The sequence below is a fragment of the Temnothorax longispinosus genome, chromosome 9 (genome assembly GCF_030848805.1).
Source record: "Temnothorax longispinosus isolate EJ_2023e chromosome 9, Tlon_JGU_v1, whole genome shotgun sequence".
Lineage (NCBI taxonomy): Eukaryota > Metazoa > Arthropoda > Insecta > Hymenoptera > Formicidae > Temnothorax > Temnothorax longispinosus.
The window spans coordinates 3004256-3030139 of NC_092366.1; the positions used below are offsets into that span (position 1 = coordinate 3004256).

The following is a 25884-nucleotide window of genomic DNA, read 5'->3' on the forward strand; positions in this document are numbered from 1 at the left end:
CTCATTACTGAAGTCTGAAAGTCTGAATGCAATTCGAAATTTAAGTGCGACGCTGTGATTCGCGGATTATCGAATCAAAATAGCGAACGAATCATATTGCAGCAATTAGATTCGCTTCAATATTATTATTCTGTTTTGATGTAAAATAAATGAATATACCTATTTAATCGTATAACAAGAGATCTTCGTATATTCTATAAATTATGTTTAATTAAACTTGGTCGGCATGCGGGTTTCGGAGCTATCTCATTCACCGCTCAAATAAGAAAGAAAATTAATTCATTAAACCCTACTTCATTCAGCTGTAGCGTCTCATTCCCTTTCTTTCTATTAGAAATGTTTCCAAGAGATATGAATGGAAATCTCGAAAGTCCGTGGATGAAAAAAGTCTCATCTAGTCTATTTCTTGTAATTCGATGTAAATTATTCCACACTATCGTGCATCAAATGATGATTAAATTTCGAATCTAACTTAATTGGCAATTAACTTGCCAATTGATATCTCTAATATTCTGTTGGATAGAATAATCTTTTATTTAGTATACATGGAAAAGAAAATTAGAAACAACGAATTATAATTAGAAATGTTTGTAAGAAATTATCAGTTGAATTAATTGCTTATTAAGTTGATCTTTATAGGTGTGTTGTCGAAAGTCGGCGATCCAACGAATAATCTCTATGCAATTTTGCCGAAATGATGAAAAAGAATACAATAACTCCTCACAAATCGTATCCCATACCATTGTTACTATCGTTTAGTGATAATAAAAATCGTAAAATTAAAAAAAAAGAAGAAAAGATTATAAGCTTGGAGATAAAAAATACAGATATTTTGAAGCAATTTTTACTTCCAATTTTATTATTCTTTTTTTTCAATATAATGTATCATCCAATATTCTTAATGTTATTCTTATTATAGTCAGTTGCAATTGTTATAACAATTCGGAATTTTACAGTAGTTATGATCATGATAACACTATAAATTTCTTTGCTAATAATATAATACGCTACATGATGAGAAATTTTGTGTAATATAATTTAGTACATATGTGTGATAAAAATCAAATCGTGTCTGATAAAAGATAAGATAAAAGATAAAAGGTTAACGTTACATAAAATTATATAAAATAATACTAAAGAATTATACAAAATTGTTCACATTATGCAAATGTTCCTATTATTGTTCATTATACAATTGTATTATACAATTGTTGTTATTATTCTTCGCGTTACAAAAAAAGCTATATTGGTGTTTCATTTAATTTCATTCACTTAATACGTGATTCAGAAATTCCCGAACTCGTAATCGCTAGGTGGAAAATAGATATAAATTTTACATCAAAATAATAAGACGTTAAATTAAACATTTTTAACCAATTTCAAGATAGCTTTGTAGATTACTGTAGTTTTACATTTACCTCTTGGAAAAATATTTGGGAAAGAAGTAATATCGACAAAAAAATAATAATAAATAAAATAAATTTAATCCAAACGAGTTTGAGAAATCCTGATTACATTTATCTCTCAAATTAATATATATTTCATATTTTTTGTGCATTTATTCATATTTATTAGTTTGATATATTAAATTAACTGATATTGCTGTTAGGACAATGAAATAAATGGTTATTATACGAGACTAGTGCGTATAAATGGGCTTGTTCATTTTTCACTGACACAACAAAATAAAATACCTAAAAAAACATACTTAAAATACTTAAAAAACATATTAATATACATATGTGAATATCTTATAGAGAGAATAACGTATAGAGCGCAATGCAATGCACGAATCTATGATTGTATAATAATATGCAACAGTAAATTGCTATACTATGAAATGATCCGATTATAACAGAAAATAATTACGTGAAGAATGTAGTGACGCTGTGTAAAGTTATATAAGTTATTGTGACCTTTGTAATATCAATGTTAACTCTGCATTAGCACAAATACATTTCTAAGTGTCAAACATAGCACTTAAAATTTACTTTAAAGTCGCACTAATCATTTATACACGTTAATTTACATGTGTAAAATTTTATTATTAAAATTTAATTATTAAAGAGTCAAAATACTTTCAGAGATATCTGCAGAAGTATAAATTTTTTTTTATTTGAACACAAAATATTTGGAAATAATATCTCATCGCAGTAATATAGTGCTAATAACAGCTTATATTAATTATTATACGTGCATTATGACGCAAATTTCATGTGCTTTATTCCTTCTTGACTAGATATTATAAGTCTTGCTAAATATATTGCTTTGTTATTTCTAAAACCATTCCATTATTTTGTCATAAATCATAAAATATTTACGGAGTTCTGAAAATGTACATTACACAAAATTCATATTAATATATAAAGCTCTAGAAAGCCCTATTTTTTTTAGTAAGTTAAAAAGCCATTGAAAAAATTATTTAAAAGATGGATTATTGTGAATGTCGATACCAAAAAAATGTTGATACAAAATATTTCATAAAAATGTATAATTGTAACAAAATGACAATTTATATTTTTTATATATCTTTTCATGAGTGATTCTTTTTATATGAATAATATAATGAGTAAAATTTCATGCAGTGCATAACAAAATCACACTATCTAAAAAATTTACCATTAGACTCACATTTTTTTTATATAAACATGCGAGTATCGACTTAACATGCCTTTTTTTAAAAAAAGATGGTTATCAAATTTTAAGAATACGGCAATCCAAAATTTAACGTTTAATTCAATAGATTTCATAAAATTAATTTAGATTTTTACATTTGTTCTTTCTATTAAAATTTATAACTCCTCCACATATGTATATCTTCATAATTTGTTCATAATTTTTACTAATTAAGTTAATTACAAGAAATATATGATTTTTCGATTTTTATCAAGAAGTAACATATAATACATGTTTTTATATTTAAGAATTTTCATATCTCGTTAAACAATTAATTAACCTTAAGTACAGTATACATATATCAATTATATTGATGTTTTAAATGTACTATTATAATTTGTAATTAATTAAAAGTTTGTAAAGTACAAATTATGAAAACTACTTTAGTATCAAGACAATGATATATTTTGTGACTCATCTTATATATCATTTTTTAAATTTCTGTTTGTATTAGGTAATAGAAGCTTTTATATTTTTTAAATAAGGATATTGTTATTATGTTATTATGTAAGAAAGATTTATCACAGTTTTTCGAATTAATGATGCATTTAAATGACCTATTACTATTTAAAAAACTGATAAATGCCTAAATAAAAATTTAGACATCTCAGACATTGTTATTAATATGAAATTATGGTGATATGCATAACACTTCGTAAAACAATATTAAGAAGAGAATACTGTGATATGGCAAAAATAAGATATTTCTGAACACGGTAAAAATAGATGCAAGGAACATGTAAAATGATATGTAACTTAAAGAATGCTAAACATTTACACGACATTTACATGAGATCAAAGTATATATATATATGACATGTATAATTTGCACTATGAGAATATGATATTGGCATAAATATATTTTTGACATATTAATACTTTTAACAAATTTGGCAATGTTTTAATGCCAATGTAGAATACGCTTCTAATACTGCCGCCTACCTATTGCTGCATACATTACACCTTTCATTTTTGCCTGTTTTAAAATTGATCGATCAATCTATCTTAGGAATTTTGTAATTCCTACGTAATACTAGTTATAAATATTTCATTTGTGACAGTGATATATTTTCCTATATAAATTTACAGGTACTAATTATGCACATGCACAATGGAAATATTACGCTGTTGCTAAGTTTGCACCAGTTAGATAATAGCTCTAAACTGATGACGCATCACACAGTCACTGGCGGCCTGTATTCCTTGTTAACGACATAGAACTTGTGCTTCTTACCGAACAAGCCCCATATCACGGCAACATTCTCGATGATTATATTGAACGGAATAGTGGATAATGCACCGCATATACATAGTATAAATCGAGCAACACCGAAACGATATAGAGAGAACGATTTAACTACTCCGAACACATACATGTAAATATTTACCGCGCCGATAAACGCGCAAAGAAAGTCAATCAACGGCGGGCAATTAATCGGACATAATCCGGCCAAAACAATGTTAGAAGTAGAGAGAGGCATCGTCACCCACGAGTAACACGAAATACCCAGTAACAATTTTTTTCTCAATGGAATCGCTTTGGAATGCACGACAAGTAATATACCTTGCAACCATCTTTTTCTCTGCTGTACAAAGTCCCACAGAGTAAACGGTGATTTTTCCCACATTTCGCCGTCTACAAAGTTGAACGTATATCCCTGGGAAAATGCCTTCATCGCAAAGAAACAATCTTCTGCAACGGATCCGTCTAATCCATTATTAAACGAAACTTGTTTTTCCGCTGCCATCTGTAATACATATTCAAAAAAACCTGTCGTAAAAATAGTAAAAGTAAAACAGATATATATGTGTAAATGTCACTGCTTTAATAAGTGTTAAAATAGATATATTTATATTTTTATTGTATAGCAGTTAACAAGTTTATTTCCAATTTTTTTACATGCCCTGTGACGCTATCAAATTATAAGTAAAGGTTAAATATTCGTAAAAAAAATAGTAAGCCATAAGTATTGATAATAGAATAAACTATATCATTTTATTTTAATTTTTATGTACGTAATTAGATAATGTTATTGGATACTACATTAGAGTATTTTAATAATTTATCTATAATTTTTCGTTTAATTGTTTCAATTACTGCGACATATAAAATATATTTTATTAGTTTTATATTAAATATTTAAATTTTTTGCTTTAAAAAAAATTTATATTATATAATCAATATTATTTTTCCAAATTAAAATGTTCTCTTATTATCTACGTGTTAAAATTCAATCTCATAATAGCTCATAATAAATTGTTAATTAAAAGTTATATTTCAACAATTCAATTCGATATAAAAAATCCTTGATTCGCGCATCTCTAGTATATATGTATATAAAAAAGTGACACATCTTTAAAAAAAATTTATATAAAGCTATTATAAGATTATACAAATTTGATGAATTAATTATCAGTAATTACCTGCGTGACAACATACGATCCTTTCATGCTAAAAAATGGCTTGTGAAACATAGTGAACTGTAATCTCAGCTTTCCCATATCGTCCGCTACTCTGAAGCTATCAGCCAGAGTCGTAATCCAGTTAACAACATCTTCATTAGCGTACGTGATTAACCCTTGACCAAATTGATGTTTGCCATCCAGTACAAAGTTCAATATCCCGCGAACGGAATTTTCAGTCAACAGAGTCTCTTCATCAAGGTGGACAATCCAGTCGTGATCAGCCAATTCGTTTACCGAGCTTTCGAGGCAGTATTGTAAAGCACGAGCCTTAAATAAGGCACCACTACTTGTGCGATAATTCGGTGGGACAACAACTTCTCTCACCCTGCGATGAGGCGTCAAACCTATCGGCTTGTCGCTCACCACTTCTATTTGGAAGTTCTCGAGACCAGCCTCTATGCATTTGTTTAAGTTTCTCTTCACATTTGACTTCACTAATTGTGGATAATCTCCACGGGTCACTATTCTTATACAGATAAATGGTGCGAGCAGGGGCGAGCCTTTCAAGATAACTTTGTCAGGGAATGCATTGTATATCGTTAATCCTATGAAATTGAATAGAACTTGAGGCAATGAGAGAAACGTCACTGTGCGCAGCAGGTACAACGTGATTGAACCGATAATGCCATATCTTGTCCATGGATCAATCTCTTCCTTCTCGTCCGTGTTCCATCGAAGGCCTCCGGATACAAATTCGAACACTAATATGACCACGAGCAGCAGGCAGCAGTGCAAAATATGTTTTGCTATACTGTTCAACATTATTCCTGCAAATTACAATTATACATTTAACAATAACGCATTTTGCAAGTTCTAAGTACAATAATCTACGACCACGCGCTATTCAAAGCACAACAGTTTATTCTACGTATATATGTAAATATCACTTGCTATACAACTGCCGTGGAATTTCGATCGCGTTTCGTAATCGTGACAGTTCTCATTAACCTAAATTATGGCAGTCGTGCCCGGTAAACGAGAGTAACTATTTTCAAACTTCGCAGCGAAGATTGATCCGGCCTTCAATTCCTGTCGCATAACACGCCCGTATACGTACACAGCGTATCGACGTACACACAGTTAACACATCAGCAACATTGGCGCACGTACGTGTCACGAATCACGATCGGGCTGAATTGCCAATAGAGGCTCGTGACTCGAGGAATTACAAAATTAAAATTAGTTCACGCAACATGACTCACAGAATTCCCTCGAAGAGATAGCTGATAACCGAAACTGATAACCGAAGCGTGACGAATGGAGACGGTCGCGAGTTCTCGCGTGTGATCACGCGGACGAACGCGGCAACTTTTCTACGTGATCATGACTTAAAAAGCACCGATGGCAAAGTCCGAACTTCGCTGCCGTTGCGTTTTTAGCGCGATCGAGCGAGCGTCGCAACTCCCGCGAATCCCCCGTGAAGTTTCAACCAAGTTTATAATGAGCTTCGACGGGCGGGCGGGCGGGCGGAAACGCGCGCGCGCGCACGACGCGTCTCTCTCCCGACTATCGGCGATAACGCGGTATTCTCGTATAACCTTGCCGTTATCGCATCCTTGTCTCGCGGACGAATGATTTGTAGGGGTGTTGCGTGGGCGAACGCGGGACGCCCGGCGTGCCAGCCGACCGTTGTTGGTCGTAAACAAGCGTAGCCTTGAAATCTTGAATCGAGTCGAGACGGGACTCAGCCGTTTTGCGTTCATCGTGTTCGGAGCTTCGGGCTCCGGACGCACGTACCTGCGGTGGTCGACGGTGGTCAACGAATTTTCAGACGTGCTTGACAGTCGGGAACGCGCCGGCTCTGCCCATTGCCCACAACGCCCACGGCGACGGTCGAATTGGGCGGATTCAGCGCCTTGTCGTTTCGGCGCGCGGACGCGTTTTCATAATTTTAACGCGACCGTCTCAACCGTCTGACTCACGCTCACGCATGCACGCACAGCCGTCGCAGTTCACCACTTTACGCGCGATTGAGGGTTCAATGCACCGGTTTGCGTGTTTTTTTATTTATTTATTTATTTTTTTTTTTTTACCGTTGTCGAGTGATCTCGAGGAAGAGCGACCGATCGACTCTTTCGAGCGGCTGAGCGGCTCCGTCCACACTTGCGGGATTCATCGTGCGATTGCATGTTGCATGCAGCATGCAGCGTTGAATGCATAAAGCTGCATCCCCATGGAGAAAGAAATAGCGGAACGTAATTACTCTGATTGGCTAATCTTCAGGTGGGGGCTCTCTAGGTGGAATATTAGCCAATCAGAGTAAAGGCTCTTACTAGATTTTCAGCCTATCAGAAGCTGTGTATCAATTATGGTATCAATTGCTGCAGGCTGCAGGAGGGCCTTTAGCCTTTACATTTCATGGGCATCACTGATGGTAGCACTGGTAGCTTCTAGCTTCTAGTCGCATGTCGCACGTGTGCATGAAATTTCCAATTGGAATGTTTAACATTTTGAGATAAAGCCGTCTGAATTATATGAATCGTTCATAACTTTATCTGCAATCTAATAAACATGGGAAAGCTGGACGTAAAGATATTGCGGTATTTAACCGCGGAATACTTTCGTGTTTTGACAGCGGTATGCATTTTTTAACCTATATTCGTTTGTGAATTACCAGATCCTTAATAAGCTTTTGTTGGATCTGTATATTCCATTGCTTTTCTTTTTTCTAATTATAATTATTCTTTAAATAATTATTTTCTAATTATTCTACATCCATTTCTCATATTTCAGATTGAAATGGGTATGAAAAATCATGAACTTGTACCTGCTCTACTTGCCGCACAAATAGCGAATCTGCGTTACGGTGGAGTTCATAAATTGCTCAAAGAAATGTGCAAATACAAATTGCTTAGTTACGAACGAGGCAAGCGATGTAAGGCATTAAAATTTACATGTGACCATAGGGCCAGTTTCACCAATGTCGATTAACTGTAATTTTTTATTAAATTCATTCTTTATCTCTTTCTAATGTTTATGTCTGTCAATGTAGATTAACTTTAATCTCGGTTTAACTTACGTCTTACCTCTTTCTAATTCTTAGAACTAACGAGGGATAAAAAGTAAATTAAACCGAGATTAAAGTTCATTTGATAGAACTAAACATAACTGTCCTTTAGAAAGAGGAAGAGTGAGTTTAATCGAAGGTTACAGCTAATCGGAGATAGCGAAACCGTCCCATAGATTCTATTAATAATACGTGTAAAACATCTGATAATAAATAAAAAATTTTCAGATGATGGTTATCGCTTGACGAACAGAGGTTATGATTATTTAGCCTTAAAGGTCTTAACACAAAGAGGAACAATATGTTCCTTTGGTAATCAGATCGGCGTTGGCAAGGAATCTAATATTTATGTTGTCGCTAACGAGGACGAGACATCGCTTTGTCTAAAGTTACACAGACTGGGTAGAACGTGCTTTCGAAACATCAAAGAAAAAAGAGATTATCATCAGCACAGACATTCCGCATCTTGGTTGTACTTGTCAAGAATCGCTGCAACCAGAGAATTTGCATATATGAAAGCACTTCTGGATAGAGGTTTCCCTGTACCAAAACCAATTGACTTCAACAGGCATTGTGTTGTTATGGAGCTGGTTGAAGGTGGACCTTTGTAAGTTTATCAATGATATTTCTGTTACTAATTAAATACCACTTAATTATATATAATATTTTAATTGTATTATCTTTAGGTGTAATGTAAATGAAGTAAACAATGTGGAAGCATTGTACGACGAGCTCATGGATTTGATTGTTAGACTGGCGAATCATGGTGTTATACATGGAGATTTCAATGAATTTAACATAATGATCAAAGATGATGGCAAGCCTGTTATCATTGATTTTCCGCAGATGGTTTCTACAGAGCATGAAAACGCAGAAGCCTACTTCGAAAGAGATGTGAACTGTATCCGTGATTTCTTTAAGAGACGTTTTGGATATGAGAGCGAACTATATCCAACTTTTCAAGATATATCGTAAGTAGTGAAAAAATATATCTTTATTCCTATTATTGTGTATATATATATAATATATATTTATATTTATTTATATATCGATCTAACAAGTTAATATTTTATCTATTTTAGACGTGAGGACAACGTAGATGCAGAAGTTAAAGCCAGTGGTTTTGCAAGGCAAATAGAAAAAGAAATTGACATTTTCTTAACAGAAATTGATTTTGAATATAAAGAAGAAAAGGACAATGAAGATGTTGAGTCTGATAAGGGCAGTGAGGATGAAACGTATGAAAATTGTGTTGATAATATCGAAGATTTGGAATATCAGTTAAATGATGTACAAGTTCAAGATCGAACTGCAAAAGAAAAATTTGATGTTCCAACAAGAGAGACAGTACTAAATAACGATAATGAACATTTAAAGGAGATATCTACTGTACCATGTTCTGACAAGCAAAGCAACATGGAAAATGAATGTAAACGAAATAATGGAGATGTAGAAAATGTAATGGCCAATGAAGAACACAATGATTGTACATCGTATGGTTTATCATCAAACCCGGAAGACGAAGCAGCACAGGTTTATGATGACACACGAAGTATACGGAGTATTTCAACAGCTGCTACGATTGCACCAGACGTGATAAAAAAGAGAACAAAATTAGCACTTGACAAACGTGAGAGGAGCCAGGCAAAGAGAGCACTTGTTAAAGGAGAAGCAAGCGCGGTGACGAGAATACGAAGAGATAATAGAGCTACAATTAAAGAATCGACGGGAATTTGGGGCTGGGAATAAAGTACAAGTTATATTTATTGTAAGTTATTTATTACATACAATTTAACAAATACACGATTAACGATATAAAAGATTTTTTTGTAATTAGTTTATCTCAATACATTGATCATGAATACAATTATTTCTTTCTTGATATTTCCATTACTTATTTCCATTTACGTTGCTTGCATGTAAGTTACATAACAAAATGCAAGCAGTTTTAGGTGTTACCTTGTTTAGTATTCTGATCTCGTAAAACTTCAATAAAGATAAGATAGTGGAGACATATCTGAGAGAAATAAGTGTTTTCAAAATTGAATATTTCTTATCTTATAGAAAAAAAATAAAAAATATAATACTGTATTTTTATAGATACTATCCAGAAAAATAAAGAAGAAAATATGGAAAGTAGTTCTGTCTGAAGAACTAAACATTCAATCCGTTTAGGATTGGTTCAACTGCATAATTTTGTAATATTCATATAATTATCGTGTAATTGCAGAACAGATACTATCAAAGATATGTACAGCTAAACTAATACAAGCGGTTTGCCCATATTATATGCAAACTTGATATCCAAACGTATTATATATAAAATTAGACGTGCATAAAATTTATGCATTATTAATGAATAATTTTATCTTGAGTATTATTGTATATTAATATAATTAAATACTAATGAGGAACTTTTTGCATCTTGCAACATAAAGCATTAAGATGATGGCTTAATCTATTGTAAACCAAACTAGAAATTCTAAAGATTCATATTTTTCTCACATGTTAAGCAGATACTCGTCACAGATGGACAATCAAAACAAAAATTATTAGATTCTAAATAAACCTTTCACATAAGATAAAATTTATCAAACATTTGTAGACCATATGTCAGATTTTCTGATTTTCTCAATTTTGTCCTTTAATCCTTTCCAATCGGAGAGTCTAATAACATCCCTTCTCTTAAAACGTCGAACCAATTAAGAAGAATTTTAAGAAATACCTCTTCTAAATATAGATCGTACACTAAGGATCCGATCTTTAGAGACAAGTCGTCGTTCCCAAGAAGCTCTAGTCCAAGCCGTCCAAGCTCAAGTTCAGCTTCAAGTGTATAAGTACAGAAGGAGAAGTTTTCTAGAGAGGCGCACAATCAAGAGGAGAATAGGTATTTTGTTTTATTTATTTATTTTGTCGCATCTATCCTATGTTACGTCACATTGCTTCGGGGTCTTCTTCTATTTTTTGGCTCTTGCCGCCTATCAGCGGTCAATACGGCCAGATTTGCCCTTGTTTGTTAACAAAGTCTGAATCACCGTTAGCGTGGCAAAGTCTAAATGGAAATCCACTGAAAGTCTGAGTGGGGATCAATGCAGACAGTAACAGTCGCAATACTTAAAATTTATTTTTCTTCCAGACAAAACACGTCCGAACGGTCCGCGCACGTTGAGCGAATTTTTTTGCTTCGGGGTCATAACGCAACGCACGAGCTACGGACGCAGGGTCGAGTGATAGCAGAGAGGAAAAGTGGAACTACATGCATATACAGTACAAATCGATTTAATAGTTCCCGCAAAAACAGCGTGTTTCCGCGATGGCATTGCGCAACGGTTGAAGGTGCGATTGCGAAATGTGCACAAATTGGACTATTCGATAAATTTGCGCCGCGAAGGATGATCGCTGATAGCGGTGGTAGTGAAAGTAAACGACGATAATAAGGTCGCAGTGATAGCTTAATACCTATATACAATATAATTGCGAGGCGTGTATATATAGCAGCGAGTTCTCTCTTGGACGCTTAGTCCCATCCCGTGCGTTCTGTGTTTATCAAAATATCCGAAAGCAACTTGACGAAGGCGGATCACTACTTATCTGTTGCAAATTTTCGCAGGAAAAACCATGGCTAAGAACAATCTCTCCGCTGTACTGTATGGCATCAACGATTTACGCCTGGTTAGTACACGATACGGAAGCATGATGAACTTGCACGGCTGCGTTTGCACATGCTCGAATCGAACGCGCCACTTTCATGATCTTATTTCAATCACGCTGCAAACTTTCATTGGCTAATTTATATTTATATAGACGATGGAAAGATTGAACGAGGCTCTTAATTATATTTTACCTTTTGCTATAAAAATGAAACATTTGTAGTTATTTCCGTTCCGTATAATCAGTTAGTGCGTTTATGTGTATAATTTTTGTAATATTATAATAACAAATAACAAATATATATATATATATATATATATATATATATATATATATATATATATACAATTGTTATTTAATTAAAGTTTATTAAATTAAATATGCGATTTAAATTTATATATGCGGCTGTGTAAAATTTCTAAAAGAAGTTTATAATATTCTTTTTTTTTAGTTAACATTCTCTAAATAGTTTATACATTTCGTGAACTTCTTACAATTTTACTTTCTTCTTTTTTTCCTTTGCATTTGAATACACAATTATTTTATTTTAAATATAGGAAACACAAGATAATGCATCTCTAAATAAATTATCAAAGATAGAGTCAATCTTTTGTCGCCCTTTTTGTAGAAAGTGAAAGTGAGTTTGTTGATGTTGTACGGTATTATTGATAGCTTAATGCTATCAATAACTGTCGAACTGCTACTGTAAACTAACGTTAAATTATTCCTGTATATTCGGTTATTTGTATATTTACCCTTTAAATCACTAGATTGTAAACCACTCTGATATTACGTTTTTTTTTTGTTTTAAATATTTACGTCTAATTTTATGGATTGACGTTATTAACATACTTGTGAAAACTTGAAAAATGTAAAATATTTCTTTAACATTTATTTGTTAAATCATACAGTGCTAATTAATATTCACGATATGTTTTTATATTGCAATATTACGAGTATTTTAAACTCTTATATCTATTTTTGTAAAAGATACATAATTTTGCGAAACTAAATTTATAATCTTATATCAAATTTAAATTTGTTTTTTTTGCAGGCAAATAATAAAGAATCGCGTTTTCTTAAATAGATAAATTTTGATCTTATCTGTTTCTAATATAGTTTTATGCAAGCAACATTTTTCTAAAAACATTTCGTATTTCATAAATAAAGAATTTATAACTTTACAAAAATAAATTCTTATCAATTCTTTTTAATTCAACAATTTCTTATGTAAGAATAATATAGGATATAGAGAATGAAACAAATCATACTTGTTTTGAGAGAATAAAAGCTATAAATAATTCTTTAATGTTATTTAATATGGTAAATACTGTACAGATTAGTATGTTTACAATTACAATTACATTACAATTACTGATTCTTATTGCACGTGCGCCTCGATATTAACGGATTGATCTTTAAATTTATATCATTCGAGCATCTGTGTTAAGCAACAATTTCCTTTTGCTGCATTATGACAATTTTTGTTAGTTATTTTTTGCCATTTGATATATCTTACAAAAAAATAAGTAAAAAGTTTTAAACTGATAATAATTATTCCATACAGTTTATTTTCTGGAATGTCAAGCTTTGTAATTGTTTTATTATTATTACGTGCGCAGATTTTAGAATGTTGTGAATAAGTATATGTTTCCTGTAATTTAATTTAGTGATTAGATTCACGGGTTATTTTTTCTGTTTCAGGAAAATACGAGTATTGAAGAACCAGGGGAAAATGGTAAGACATGCCTTTTATTTAATATTTACATGGTAAGACATGCCTTTTATTTAATATTTACTAGTTTTTTTTATTGATTATAATAAATATTTGGCAAAAATATCAGTAATATGTACTATTGACAATAAGAAATGCATTAGAATTGTATAATTGGTATTAATAATATTGTTATCATAAAAAGTATATTATTAAATTAATCAGCGTTTGCTGGTGATATTATTTTTATTAGAGGAAAATCGTAGAAAAACCTAGTTTATATTTGAAACGCGAAAGAAGAATTCTTTATTCGATTGCATAACACTTTTGTATGAATCAATTTACATTGAGTGCCATTAATACGTACGATAACGCGCTCGTTGAAGTAATATATGTAGGTAATGCTGTTCCAGATACGTAGTGATAAATTAAGAAGATTAATTTCAATCTAAAGCTGTTGAATCTTCGCACGTATATTTGGATCTTAATAAGTTAAAGACTCTTTGTTTTAAGTTGTATTCATCTATTGATGAATAAAAGAAGTCGCACTAAGATTAGAAAGATATGAGAAGAAAAATAAAAGTTTTGAGATTAGAATTAAGTTCATCATACTATGGGAGAATTTGGATGGAGAAGATTTTAGAAGCTACATTCTTGCACTGTTTTTATTTAATAAGCTGGAAATATCATGTTCTTTTATAGAAGTGCTCGTAGAAATGGGATGCGTAGGAATCTGTGGGTCGGATGTTCATTATCTTGTTAATGGCAGAATCGGCGATTTTATAGTGAAGAAACCCATGATCATCGGTCACGAGTCTTCCGGAACCGTTTCCAAGCTTGGGAAAAATGTCAAGAATTTAAAAGTACGTATCTATATGTCATGCACGTACATTTACTTACAATTAATTACTTTCTCTTGTGAGTTAATATAGCATGCTTTCCATTTATTGATACAAGTCGACACAAATGTCATTCTATCTTTCTTTGCATTCAATGAATAACAAAGACAGAACAACACTTGTGTCAACTTGTGTCAGTAAATAGAAAGCATCTATAGGTAGATAATATTAAAGAATTTATTCGCGTTATTCTCCCATATAAAATATATAATATGATATGTTTTTGATATTATCTTGTTATTTTTTTTTATTTTTTTATAGGTCGGTGATCGTGTTGCCATTGAGCCTGGTGTGCCTTGCAGGATATGCACGTATTGTAAAGAAGGACGTTATAATCTGTGCAAGGATATGGTGTTTTGCGCAACTCCACCCGTGCACGGCAGCTTAAGACGTTTTTACAAGCATGCAGCCGATTTCTGTTTCAAGTACGCATCGTTAATTACGTATTTCGCTTACACATAATTACGGTAAAACCGATAATATGCAAACAATGATGCAAGGCAGCTGGATAGAGCTCTTTTTTTGAATACAATAAAATAATTTGATAAAACATATCGTCGCAGATGGAAAAAAAATTCAACTTCTGCATTTATGATCTTTTGTAACAGATTGCCCGATCATGTGAGTTTAGAGGAAGGAGCGCTTTTAGAGCCATTGTCAGTGGCAGTACACACTTGCAAACGGGCGGAAATCGGAATCAATTCCAAAGTATTAATTCTGGGTGCTGGCCCGATCGGTTTAATGACGTTGCTCGTAGCCAAAGCCATGGGCGCGAACAAAATAGTTATCACGGGTATGTGTTTAAAGGATAAAATTTGAGGCGAAAGAAAAATATATTTCAGCCTATGTTTCAACAATCAAGAAACGCGGTAGCGTCTTACGCCAAGTATATAATAATTTATTAATAAGATCCACCTAAAAAAAAGACATTAAAAATGTAAAAATAAAACGCCAAGTATATTTTAAACAAAATTTTATAAATAATATTAGACAAACACAAAAAAATAAATATAATGGCATAAAAATGAAGTGAAATCAAAGTATTATTCCAATTATATTTATTAGAGTAAGTAATATTTCGCAAGATGTATATTTTGTGCGTGAAATTGAATGTCTTTTTTTTAGGTGGATTTTCTTCATTATCAATCAATACTTCAAGTAATCTTTACAAACAACGTAAAGGTGTGTATGACATAATACGTTAATAAATAACAATTATGATGGAAAATAAATGAAAAACTATACCTCGTCTATAGTCTTACGAAACTAACTGTGGTATCGAAATTTAGTTATTTTCTCAAAAATTCTCTGCATTTTATTAAATATTGGGTTTTTATTATTAATGTTAAAATAGTATTTCAGTATTTTTTTATTGAAGTAAAGTAAACGCGATACAGGACGACATGTTGTCACTTAACGGAAAATTCTGCAGTGACTACGTTTGTATATCGCGCTGCGATAACAAAAGTTTTAATTAACGATATATTACAAATCTATTTGCGAAACGATAAGATATCAAGTTATAGTAATTTTCAATTCATGTAATAGCAAATGAGAGAAAAACATTCACATTATACATTCAAGATGTGGAGTAGTGGAGTAGTGGTGTTGCAATCGATCGCGAGATAAGCCTCATCGAGGCTGCATTTAGCATGATAGATACTACTTGTGGAACAGGAATGTGTATCACGGAGGTCACGCAGTCACAAAGTGTCGCGTCTAGGAGTCATTTTTCTATTGTAAATTTGAACTACGCATTGAAGACATAGAGCGCTGTCTTTTCAAGGAGGCCATCTTTCTTCCTAAATAATGCATATTTCCTTTTTTGTAGGTAGCACAATGCGTTTCACAAGTAGCACATGTCCTCCCTCGAAGAATTCTAAATGCAAGCCTATACAACTTATAAATAAGATGTAAATAGACGCGATTTATGTTTATAGACATGGTGCAAAGTAGACTGAACGTAGCGAAGAAACTCGGCGCCGACGGCACGTATCTGGTGCAAAACAATAGATCGGAGGAGGATACAGTGGCTGACATTCATGCAATCTTCGAGGGTGAACCTAACAGGACGATAGACGCTTGCGGTGCACAAGCCACCATTCGTTTAGCGATTCTCGTAAGTTACGAAATACATCTTTTTTAAAATTAGATTATTTAAAATTAGTTGGCTAGTAGAGAAATTAGATTAATCATATTTGTATTATATCAGGCGACCGAAACCGGTGGAGTCATGGTGTTAGTGGGATTGGGTACTCCAGAGGTGCAAATTCCATTGATAAATGCCCTGACGAGAGAAGTCGACATCAGGGGTGTCTTCCGATACGCAAATGAGTAAGTTTCAATTAGTTAAGAGTTGTACGTTAAATAGAAAAGATATAACCAACTCCGATACTTCGTGACAAATTAAATGCCAAGATGATTGCCGTGCCAAATTAATTATTACGGCGGAAAATAATCTAAGAAAATTGCAATCAAGAGTCCTGTAGTTTTTAATCTATTGAATTTTCACAGATGAATTATTTTAACACTTGATAGGAAATTATTTTATATGATCTTTTTCTCGATTCGTAGCTACAACGACGCATTGAATCTCGTCGCGTCTGGGAAGATAAACGTGAACCCGTTGATCACTCATAATTACAAGATAGAGGAGGCCAAGCAAGCCTTTGAGACCAGTAGGACTGGAGCAGGCGGAGCTATTAAAGTTATGATCCATTGTAAATAGACGAATCGCGGGATTCTAAGTACCAAATGCAACCGTAAGCTTCTATGAGAAATGAGCTACATGTAAAGCTTTTATATTGCGACATGTTAACTAAATTTTACCATTTTTATCAGTTATTTTAATTTGGCGTTTAACTTAATCGAGATATGGAAATGGAGAGACGTCTGGATATATTTATAATTTATATCAACGTGGATATATCGCATTTCGACAGAATGTTTTAACGTTGAATCTTTCATCACGTTATCTCGTGTAACATTGCATTGTGCGAAATGTTAATGGGATGTATATGGGATGCATAAAAGCATTTTTAAATACCATTGTATAGAGCTTACGTGCATACGTACACGTGGATGCGACAATGGCTCAAAAGAATAGCGGTGTCCGTATGGAAGGAACTACTGTAATTGCGAAAAAAACATGCACACAAAACTATAGCAATTACTGTAATATTTGACTAGTGAATTTTAGTTAACAATACAAATAATGTACATGTTTGGTGAATATTTTCCCAACAGAACAATATCTCTTATATGATCAATAAAGTCTTATCTCTGAATTTTTGTACAAAAAGAAGGATATATCTGCCGACGTAATTTTTGTTTTCTTTATATTTCTAAAATTTATTTCCTCCAAAAATAATATTCTGATATCCTATCACATTTAATATTTATAGACTTAAAGATAATATCTGTCGTTTCAAGAATATTTTTTTTTGCGGTGAAAGACAGGCCATTGCATGCCGATCGTAATTCGCGAGAATCTAGAAAATGCAACGAATTATGCAAAATACAAAGAGAGTATTATCTAATGCAGAAATTAAATTTAAGATGTTTCTTAGCGATTGTTGAAATATTGGATATCGAAATATTCAACAATCGTTAAGAAACATCTTAAATTTTTGCATTAAATAATACTCTTGTTGCATTTTGCATAATTCGTTGCATTTTCTGCATTCATCCCCCTTCGTTATAACACTCAATTTGCACATATCGACGAGACAATTTATTATACAAAGACATACGTGTAACAATAAAATATTTTTTGTGTAACATAAAATAAGAAATAATTCAAATTAAAAGAGGTAGCTTACATATTTAACAGTACTGCTCTCAAAAGCTTTATGTTTATTTAAAAAAATAATTCTGAAGACTTAGAAGTCTTTTATATTATTTAAATACTATATTTTACTGGTAATAGACATGTGGTAATAGACTGGTAATAGAATATTTTATCACTTAAAGTAAAGGATTCATAAATGTACTTTCTGACATACATCGGGTTTATTCTTCAATATATAACTAAATACTATCTAGTCGATATTCTTTGTGATAAAATACTTTGGTTTGCTATCAGCTGGTAATTCACACTATCAGTCGACGTACAAAAGAACGTTAAGTATTTAGTTAAGTAATTTATATATTAATAAACCTTTCACATAAGATGAGATTTCTCCAACATTTGTAGACCATGTGTCAGATTTTCTGATTTTCTCAACTTTCTCTTTTAGTCCTTTCCAATCGGAGAGTCTAATAACATCCCTTCGCTTAAAACGTTGAACCAATTAGAAGAATTTTAAGAAATACCTCTTCTAAATATAGATCGTACACTAAGGATTTCCAATCTTTCGAGACAATTCGTCGTTCCCAAGAAGCGATTGTCCAAGCTCAAGTTCAGCTTTAAGTGTATAAGTACAGAAGGAGAAGTTTTCTAGAGAGGCCGCCGCGAAGAATGATCGCTGATAGTGGTGGTAGTGAAGAAAACGATAATAAGGTCGCGGTGATAGCTTCATACGTATATATACGTATAATTGCGGGGCGTGTATATATAGCAGCGAGTTCTCTCTTGGACGCTTAGTCCCGTCCCGTGCGTCCTGTGTTTATCAAAATATCCGGAAGCAACTTGACGCAGGCGGATCACTACTTATCTGTTTCAAATTTTCGCAGGAAAAACCATGGCTAAGAACAATCTCTCCGCTGTACTGTATGGCATCAACGATTTGCGCCTGGTTAGTAACACGATACAGAAGCATGATGAAATTGCACGGTTGCGTTTGCTCAAACTCGAATCGAACTTGCCACTTTCATGATCTTATTTCAATCACGCTGCAAACTTTCATTGGCTAATTTATATTTAATAGACGATGGAAATTAAACGAGGCTTTAAATTTCTTAATTATATTTTAACTTTTGCTATAAAAGTAAAAAATTTGTACTTATTTCCGTTTCGTATAATCAGTTAGTGCGTTTATGTGTATAATTTTATAATAACATATACAATTTTTATTTAATTAAAGTTTATTAAATTAAATATGCGATTTAAATTTATATTTGCGCCTGTGTAAAATTTTTGAAAGAAGTTTATAATATTTTTTTTTTTAGTTAACATTCTCTAAATATTTTATACGTTTTGTGAACTTCTTACAATTTTACTTTCTTTTTTTTTCCTTTGCATTTGAATACACGATTATTTTATTTTAAATATAGGAAACACAAGATAATGCATCTCTAAATTATCAATGATAGAGTCAATCTTTTGTCGCTCTTTTTGTAGAAAGTGAAAGTGAGTTTGTTAATTTCGTAACGCGGTATTATTGATAGCTTAATGCTATCAATAACTGTCGAACTGCTACTGTAAACTAACGTTAAATTATTCACGTATATTCGATTATTTGTATATTTACCCTTTAAATCGCTAGATTGTAACCACTCTGATATTACGTTTATTTTTTTGTTTTAAATATTTACGTCTTATTTTATGGATTGACGTTATTAACATACTTGTGAAAACTTGAAAAATGTAAAATATTTTTATGATTGCAATATTACGATTTAAACTTTTATATCTATTTTTTTAAAAGATACACAATTTTGCGAAACTAAATAATCTCAAATATCAAATTTAAATTTGTTTATTTTTTTGCAGGCAAATAATAAAGAATCGCATTTTTTTAAATAAATGACTTTTGAAAATCAGGAATTAACTAATACGGTTTTCTTATCATCTGTTTCTAATATAGTTTTATGCAAGCAAAAAGATGAGAAATTCTATTTCTCTAAAAACACTTTGTATTTCATAAATAAAGAATTTATAATTTTACAAAAATAAATTCTTATCAATTCTTTTTAATTTAACAATTTCTTATGTAAGAATAATATAGCATATAGAGAATGAAACAAATCATACTTATTTTGAGAGAATAAAAGCTATAAATAATTCTTTAATGTTATTTAATATGGTGAATACTGTTCAGATTTGTATGTTTACAATTACATGTGTTGATCCTGATTCTTGAATATAACTACTTAAGGCAATTGCGCACGATACTGCAGTTGGTTTAAGTAAATCGATTGCACGTGCGCCACGATATTAATGGATTGATCTTTAAATTTATGTCATTCGAGCGTCTGTGTTAAGCAACAATTTCCTTTTGCTGCATTATGACAATTTTTGTTAGTTATTTTTTGCCATTTGACATATCCTACAAAAAAATAAGTAAAAAGTTTTAAACTGATAATAATTATTCCATACAGTTTATTTTCTGGAATGTCAAGCTTTGTAATTGTTTTATTATTATTACGTGCGCAGATTTTAGAATGTTGTGAATAAGTATATGTTTCCTGTAATTTAATTTAGTGATTAGATTCACGGGTTATTTTTTCTGCTTCAGGAAAATACGAGTATCGAAGAACCAGGGGAAAATGGTAAGACATGCCTTTTATTAATATTTACTAGTTTTTTTATCGATTATAAAAATTTTTTATAGAAATGCATTAGAACCGTATAATTGGTATTAATAATATTGTTCTTATAAAAAGCATATTATTAAATTAATCAGCGAGTGCTGGTGATATTATTTTTATTAGAGGAAAATTATAGAAAAACCTAGTTTATATTTGAAACGCGAAAGAAGAATTCTTTATTCGATTGCATAACACTTTTGTATGAATCAATGTACATTGAGTGCTATTAATACATACGATAACGCTCATTGAAATAATATATGTAGGTAATGCTGTTCCAGATACGTAGTGATAAATCGAGAAGATTAATTTCAATCTAAAGCTGTTGAATCTTCGCACGTATATTCGGATCTTAATTAGTTAAAGACTCTTTGTTTTAAGTTGTATTCATCTATTGATGAATTAATAAAGAAGTCGCACTAAGATTAGAAAGATATGAGAAGAAGAATAAAGTTTTGAGATTAGAATTTAAGTTTATCGTACTATGGGAGAATTTGGATGGAGAAGATTTTAGAAGCTACATTTTTGCACTGTTTTGTTAATAAGCTGGAAATATAATGTTCTTTTATAGAAGTGCTCTTGGAAATGGGATGCGTAGGAATCTGTGGGTCGGATGTTCATTATCTTGTTAATGGCAGAATCGGCGATTTTATAGTAAAGAAACCCATGATCATCGGTCACGAGTCTTCCGGAACCGTTTCCAAGCTTGGGAAAAATGTCAAGAATTTAAAAGTACGTCATGCACGTATATTTACTTACAATTAATTACTTTCTCTTGTGAGCTAATATAGCATGCTTTCCATTTATTGACAAACTCGACACAAATGTCATTCTATCTTTCTTTGCATTCAATGAGTAACAAAGACAAAACAACACTTTGTGTCAACTTGTGTCAGTAAATAGAAAGCACCTATAGGTAATATTAAAGAATTTATTTGCATTATTCTCTCATAAAAATATATAATATGATATGTTTTTGATATTATCTTGTTATTTTTTTTTTATTTTTTTATAGGTCGGTGATCGTGTTGCCATTGAGCCTGGTGTGCCTTGCAGGATATGCACGTATTGTAAAGAAGGACGTTATAATCTGTGCAAGAATATTGTGTTTTGCGCAACTCCACCCGTGCACGGCAGCTTAAGACGTTTTTACAAGCATGCAGCCGATTTCTGTTTCAAGTACGCATCGTTAATTACGTATTTTGCTTACACATAATTACGACCGATTAAAACCGATAGTATGCAAACAATGATGCAAGGCAGCTGGATAGAGCTCTTTTTTTGAATACAATAAAATAATTTGATAAAACATATCGTCGCAGATGGAAAGAAAATTAACTTTCGCATTTGTGATCTTTTCTAACAGATTGCCCGATCATGTGAGTTTAGAGGAAGGAGCGCTTTTAGAGCCATTGTCAGTGGCAGTACACACTTGCAAACGGGCTGAAATCGGAATCAATTCCAAAGTATTAATTCTGGGTGCTGGCCCGATCGGTTTGGTGACGTTGCTGGTAGCCAAAGCCATGGGCGCGAACAAAATAATTATTACGGGTATGTGTTTAAAGGATAAAATTTGAGGCGAAAGAAAAATATATTTTAACCTATGTTTTAACAATTTTCTTTATGATCAATCAATACTTCAAGTAATCATTACAAACAACTAAAAGGTATGACATAATATGTTAAGAAATAACAATTATGATGGAAAATAAATGAAAAATTATACCTCGTCTACAGTCTTATGAAACTAACTGTGATATCCAAAATTCAGTTATTTTCTCAAAAATTCTCTGCATTTTATTAAATATTGAGTTCTTATTATTAATGTTAAAATAGTATTTCAGTATTTTTTTTATTGAAGTAAAGTAAACGCGTTACAGAACGACATGTTGTCACTTAATGGAAAGTTCTGCAGTCACTACGTTTGTATATCGCACTGCGATAACAGAAGTTTTAACGATATATTAAAAATCCGTTTGCGAAACGATTAGTAGATATCAAGTTATGTAACTGTCAATTTACGTAATGACGAATGACGAGAGAAAAACGTCCACGTTGCTGATAGCTAAAGCCATTATGGGCACGAACACAGTAGTTATCACGGGTATGTGTTTAAAAGATAAAATTTGAGGCAAAAGAAAAAAAATTGTCAATCTATGTTTCAACAATTTTCTTTATCATCAATCAATACTTTAAGTAATTATAACAAACAACTAAAAGATATGAGATAATACGTTAATAAATAACAATTACGATGGAAAATAAAAGAAAAATTAAACCTTGTCTTATATTCTTACATATAACTAACTGCGGTATCGAAATTCTGTTATTTTCTCAAAAATTCTCTGCATTTTATTAAATATTTTATTTTATTTTATTATGAGTTAAAATAGTATTTCAGTATTTTCTTATTGAAGTTAACTTGCGATATAGAGCGACATGTGGTCACTTAACGGAAAATTCTGTAGTGATTGCGTTTGTATATCGCGCTGCGATAACAGAAGTTTTAACGATATATCACAAATCTGTTTACGAAACGATAAGATATTAAGTTATAGTAATTGTCAATTCATGTAACAGCAAATGAGAGAAAAACATTCACATTGTACATTCAAGATGTGAAGTAGTGGAGTAGTGGTGTTGCAATCGATCGCGAGATAAAGCCTCCTGAGGTTGCATTTAGCATGATATAGATACTACTTGTGGAACCGAGGTCACGCAGTCACAAAGTGTTGCGTCTAGCAGTCATTTTTCTATTGCAAATTTGAACTACGCATTGAAGACATAGAGCGCTGTCTTTTCAAAGAGGCCATCTTTCTTCCTAAATAATGCATATTTCCTCTTTTGTAGGTAGCACAAAGCGTTTCACAAGTAGCACATGTCCTCCCTCGAAGAATTCTAAATGCAAGCCTATACAACTTATAAATAAGATGTAAAACGCGATTTATGTTTATAGATATGTTGGAAAGTAGACTGAACGTAGCGAAGAAGCTCGGCGCCGACGGCACGTATCTGGTGCAAAAGAATAGATCGGAGGAGGATACAGTGGCTGACATTCATGCAATCTTCGAGGGTGAACCTAACAGGACGATAGACGCTTGCGGTGCACAAGCCACCATTCGTTTAGCGATTCTCGTAAGTTACGAAATACATTTTTTTTTAAATTAGATTATTTAAAATTAGTTGGCTAGTAGAGAAATTAGATTAATCATATTTGTATTATATCAGGCGACCGAAACCGGTGGAGTCGTGGTATTAGTGGGATTGGGTGCTTCAGAGGTGCAAATTCCACTGATAAATGCTCTGACGAGAGAAGTCAACATCAGGGGTGTCTTCCGATACGCAAATGAGTAAGTTTTAATTAGTTAAGAGTTGTACGTTAAATAGAAAAGATATAACCAACTCCGATACTTTGTGACAAATTAAATTCCAAGATGATTGCCGTGCCAAATTAATTATTACGGCGGAAAATAGCCTCAGAAAATTGCAATCAAGAGTTCTGTAGTTTTTAAATTATTAAATTTTTACAGATGAATTATTTTAACGCTTGATAGGAGATTATTCTATATGATCTTTTTCCCGATTCGTAGCTACAACGACGCATTGAATCTCGTCGCGTCTGGCAAGGTAGACGTGAAGCCGTTGATCACTCATAATTACAAGATAGAAGAGACCAAGCAAGCCTTTGAAACCAGTAGGACTGGAGCAGGCGGAGCTATTAAAGTTATGATCCATTGTAAATAGACGAATCGCAAGATTCTGAGTACCAAATGCAACCGTAAGCTTTTGTGAGAAATGAGCTACATGTAAAGCTTTTATATTGCGACATGTTAACTGAATTTTGCTATTTTTATTAATTATTTTAATTTGGCGTTTAACTTAATCGAGATATGGAAATGGAGAGACGTCTGCATATATTTATATCAACGTGGATATATCGCATTTTGACAGAATGTTTTAACACCGAATCTTTCACCACATTATCTCGTGTAACATTGCATTGTGCGAAATGTTAATTTATATGGGATGCATAAAAGCATTTTTAAATACCATTGTATAGAGCTCGCGTACATATACGTACACGTGGATGCGACAATGGCTCAAAAGAATAGTGGTATCCTTATGGAAGAAACTACTGTAATTGCGAAAAAAAACATGCACACAAAACTATAGTAATTACTGTAATATTTACTACAGTTTCGTGTACTTTTTGTGTACCGCAACTACAGTAGTTTTTCTGTAGTATTTTTTCGTAAGGGTGTAAGGGTCAAAGCGATTAGTGAATTTTAGTTAACAATACAAATAATGTACATGTTTGGTGAATATTTTCCCAACAGAACAACGATATCTCTTATATGATCAATAAAGTCTTATCTCTGAATTTTTGTACAAAAAGAAGGATATCTGCTGACATAATATTTTTTTATATTCCTAAAATTGATTTCCTACAAAAATTATATTCTAATATCCTATCACATTTAATATTTATAGACTTAAAGATAATATATGTCGTTTCAAAAATATTTCATTTTTTTCACGATGAGAGGCAGCCGATTGCATACCAATCGTAATTCGCGAGCTAACATATTTCGGTATTTATATATATCCTTCATATCCCCAAAATTTATTTCCTACAAAAGTTATATTTTCTCTTTTAATATATCTTATAACATTTAATTGAAGATACTATCTGTCGCTTCAAGAATATTTCATTTCTTTCACGGTGGAAGGCAGCCATTGCATGCCGATCGTAATTCACGAGAGTGTAGAAAATGCAACGAATTATGCAAAATGCAACGAGAGTATTATCTAATGCAGAAATTAAATTTAAGATGTTTCTTAACGATTGTTGAAATATTGTATATCGAATTACTCAACAATCGCTAAGAAACATCTCAAATTTCTGCAGTAAATAATACTCTTGTGTTGGATTTTGCATAATTCGTTGCATTTTTTACACTCATCCCCCTGCCTCCCTTCCTCTCTTTGAAAACCGATCG

At 32.2% G+C, this 25884-nt stretch overlaps 3 protein-coding genes across 13 annotated transcripts; 2 read left to right on the forward strand and 1 right to left on the reverse strand.

The window, feature by feature from the left end:
- Nucleotides 1-1537: 1537 nt before the first annotated feature.
- Egh (beta-1,4-mannosyltransferase egh) lies at nt 1538-7276 on the reverse strand. 6 transcript variants are annotated; one of them, XM_071788759.1, is made up of 3 exons: nt 7176-7276; nt 5101-5909; nt 1538-4424 (listed from the first exon to the last, which is right to left on the reverse strand). In XM_071788759.1, exons 2-3 carry the CDS (start codon nt 5902-5904, stop codon nt 3852-3854), a joined length of 1377 nt encoding a protein of 458 aa, XP_071644860.1. In that variant the 5' UTR covers nt 5905-5909; nt 7176-7276; the 3' UTR covers nt 1538-3851. The 6 variants fall into 6 exon arrangements, with proteins under 6 accessions (XP_071644860.1, XP_071644859.1, XP_071644863.1 ...); XM_071788758.1 differs by lacking the exon at nt 7176-7276 and adding an exon at nt 6880-7169; XM_071788762.1 differs by lacking the exon at nt 7176-7276 and adding an exon at nt 6345-6865.
- Nucleotides 7277-7516: 240 nt separating this feature from the next.
- On the forward strand, nt 7517-11036 carry Riok2 (RIO kinase 2). The gene is made up of 6 exons (XM_071788757.1): nt 7517-7719; nt 7876-8017; nt 8378-8756; nt 8836-9120; nt 9232-9917; nt 10250-11036. The coding sequence occupies exons 1-5, from the start codon at nt 7654-7656 to the stop codon at nt 9896-9898; spliced, it is 1539 nt and encodes a 512-aa protein (XP_071644858.1). The 5' UTR covers nt 7517-7653; the 3' UTR covers nt 9899-9917; nt 10250-11036.
- Nucleotides 11037-11351: 315 nt separating this feature from the next.
- Nucleotides 11352-25282, forward strand: LOC139819434 (sorbitol dehydrogenase). 6 transcript variants are annotated; one of them, XM_071788765.1, is made up of 11 exons: nt 11352-11485; nt 11760-11821; nt 13505-13538; nt 14217-14377; nt 14675-14838; nt 15022-15206; nt 15539-15595; nt 16354-16532; nt 16626-16747; nt 16988-17175; nt 17255-19150. In XM_071788765.1, the coding sequence occupies exons 2-10, from the start codon at nt 11768-11770 to the stop codon at nt 17139-17141; spliced, it is 1110 nt and encodes a 369-aa protein (XP_071644866.1). In that variant the 5' UTR covers nt 11352-11485; nt 11760-11767; the 3' UTR covers nt 17142-17175; nt 17255-19150. The 6 variants fall into 6 exon arrangements, with proteins under 6 accessions (XP_071644866.1, XP_071644867.1, XP_071644868.1 ...); XM_071788768.1 differs by lacking the exon at nt 11352-11485 and adding an exon at nt 11504-11679 and having other exon boundaries at nt 16988-19150; XM_071788766.1 differs by lacking the exons at nt 13505-13538; nt 14217-14377; nt 14675-14838; ... (4 more) ...; nt 16988-17175; nt 17255-19150 and adding exons at nt 20812-20845; nt 21456-21616; nt 21900-22063; ... (2 more) ...; nt 24113-24234; nt 24475-25282.
- The last annotated feature ends 602 nt before the right edge of the window (nt 25283-25884 follow it).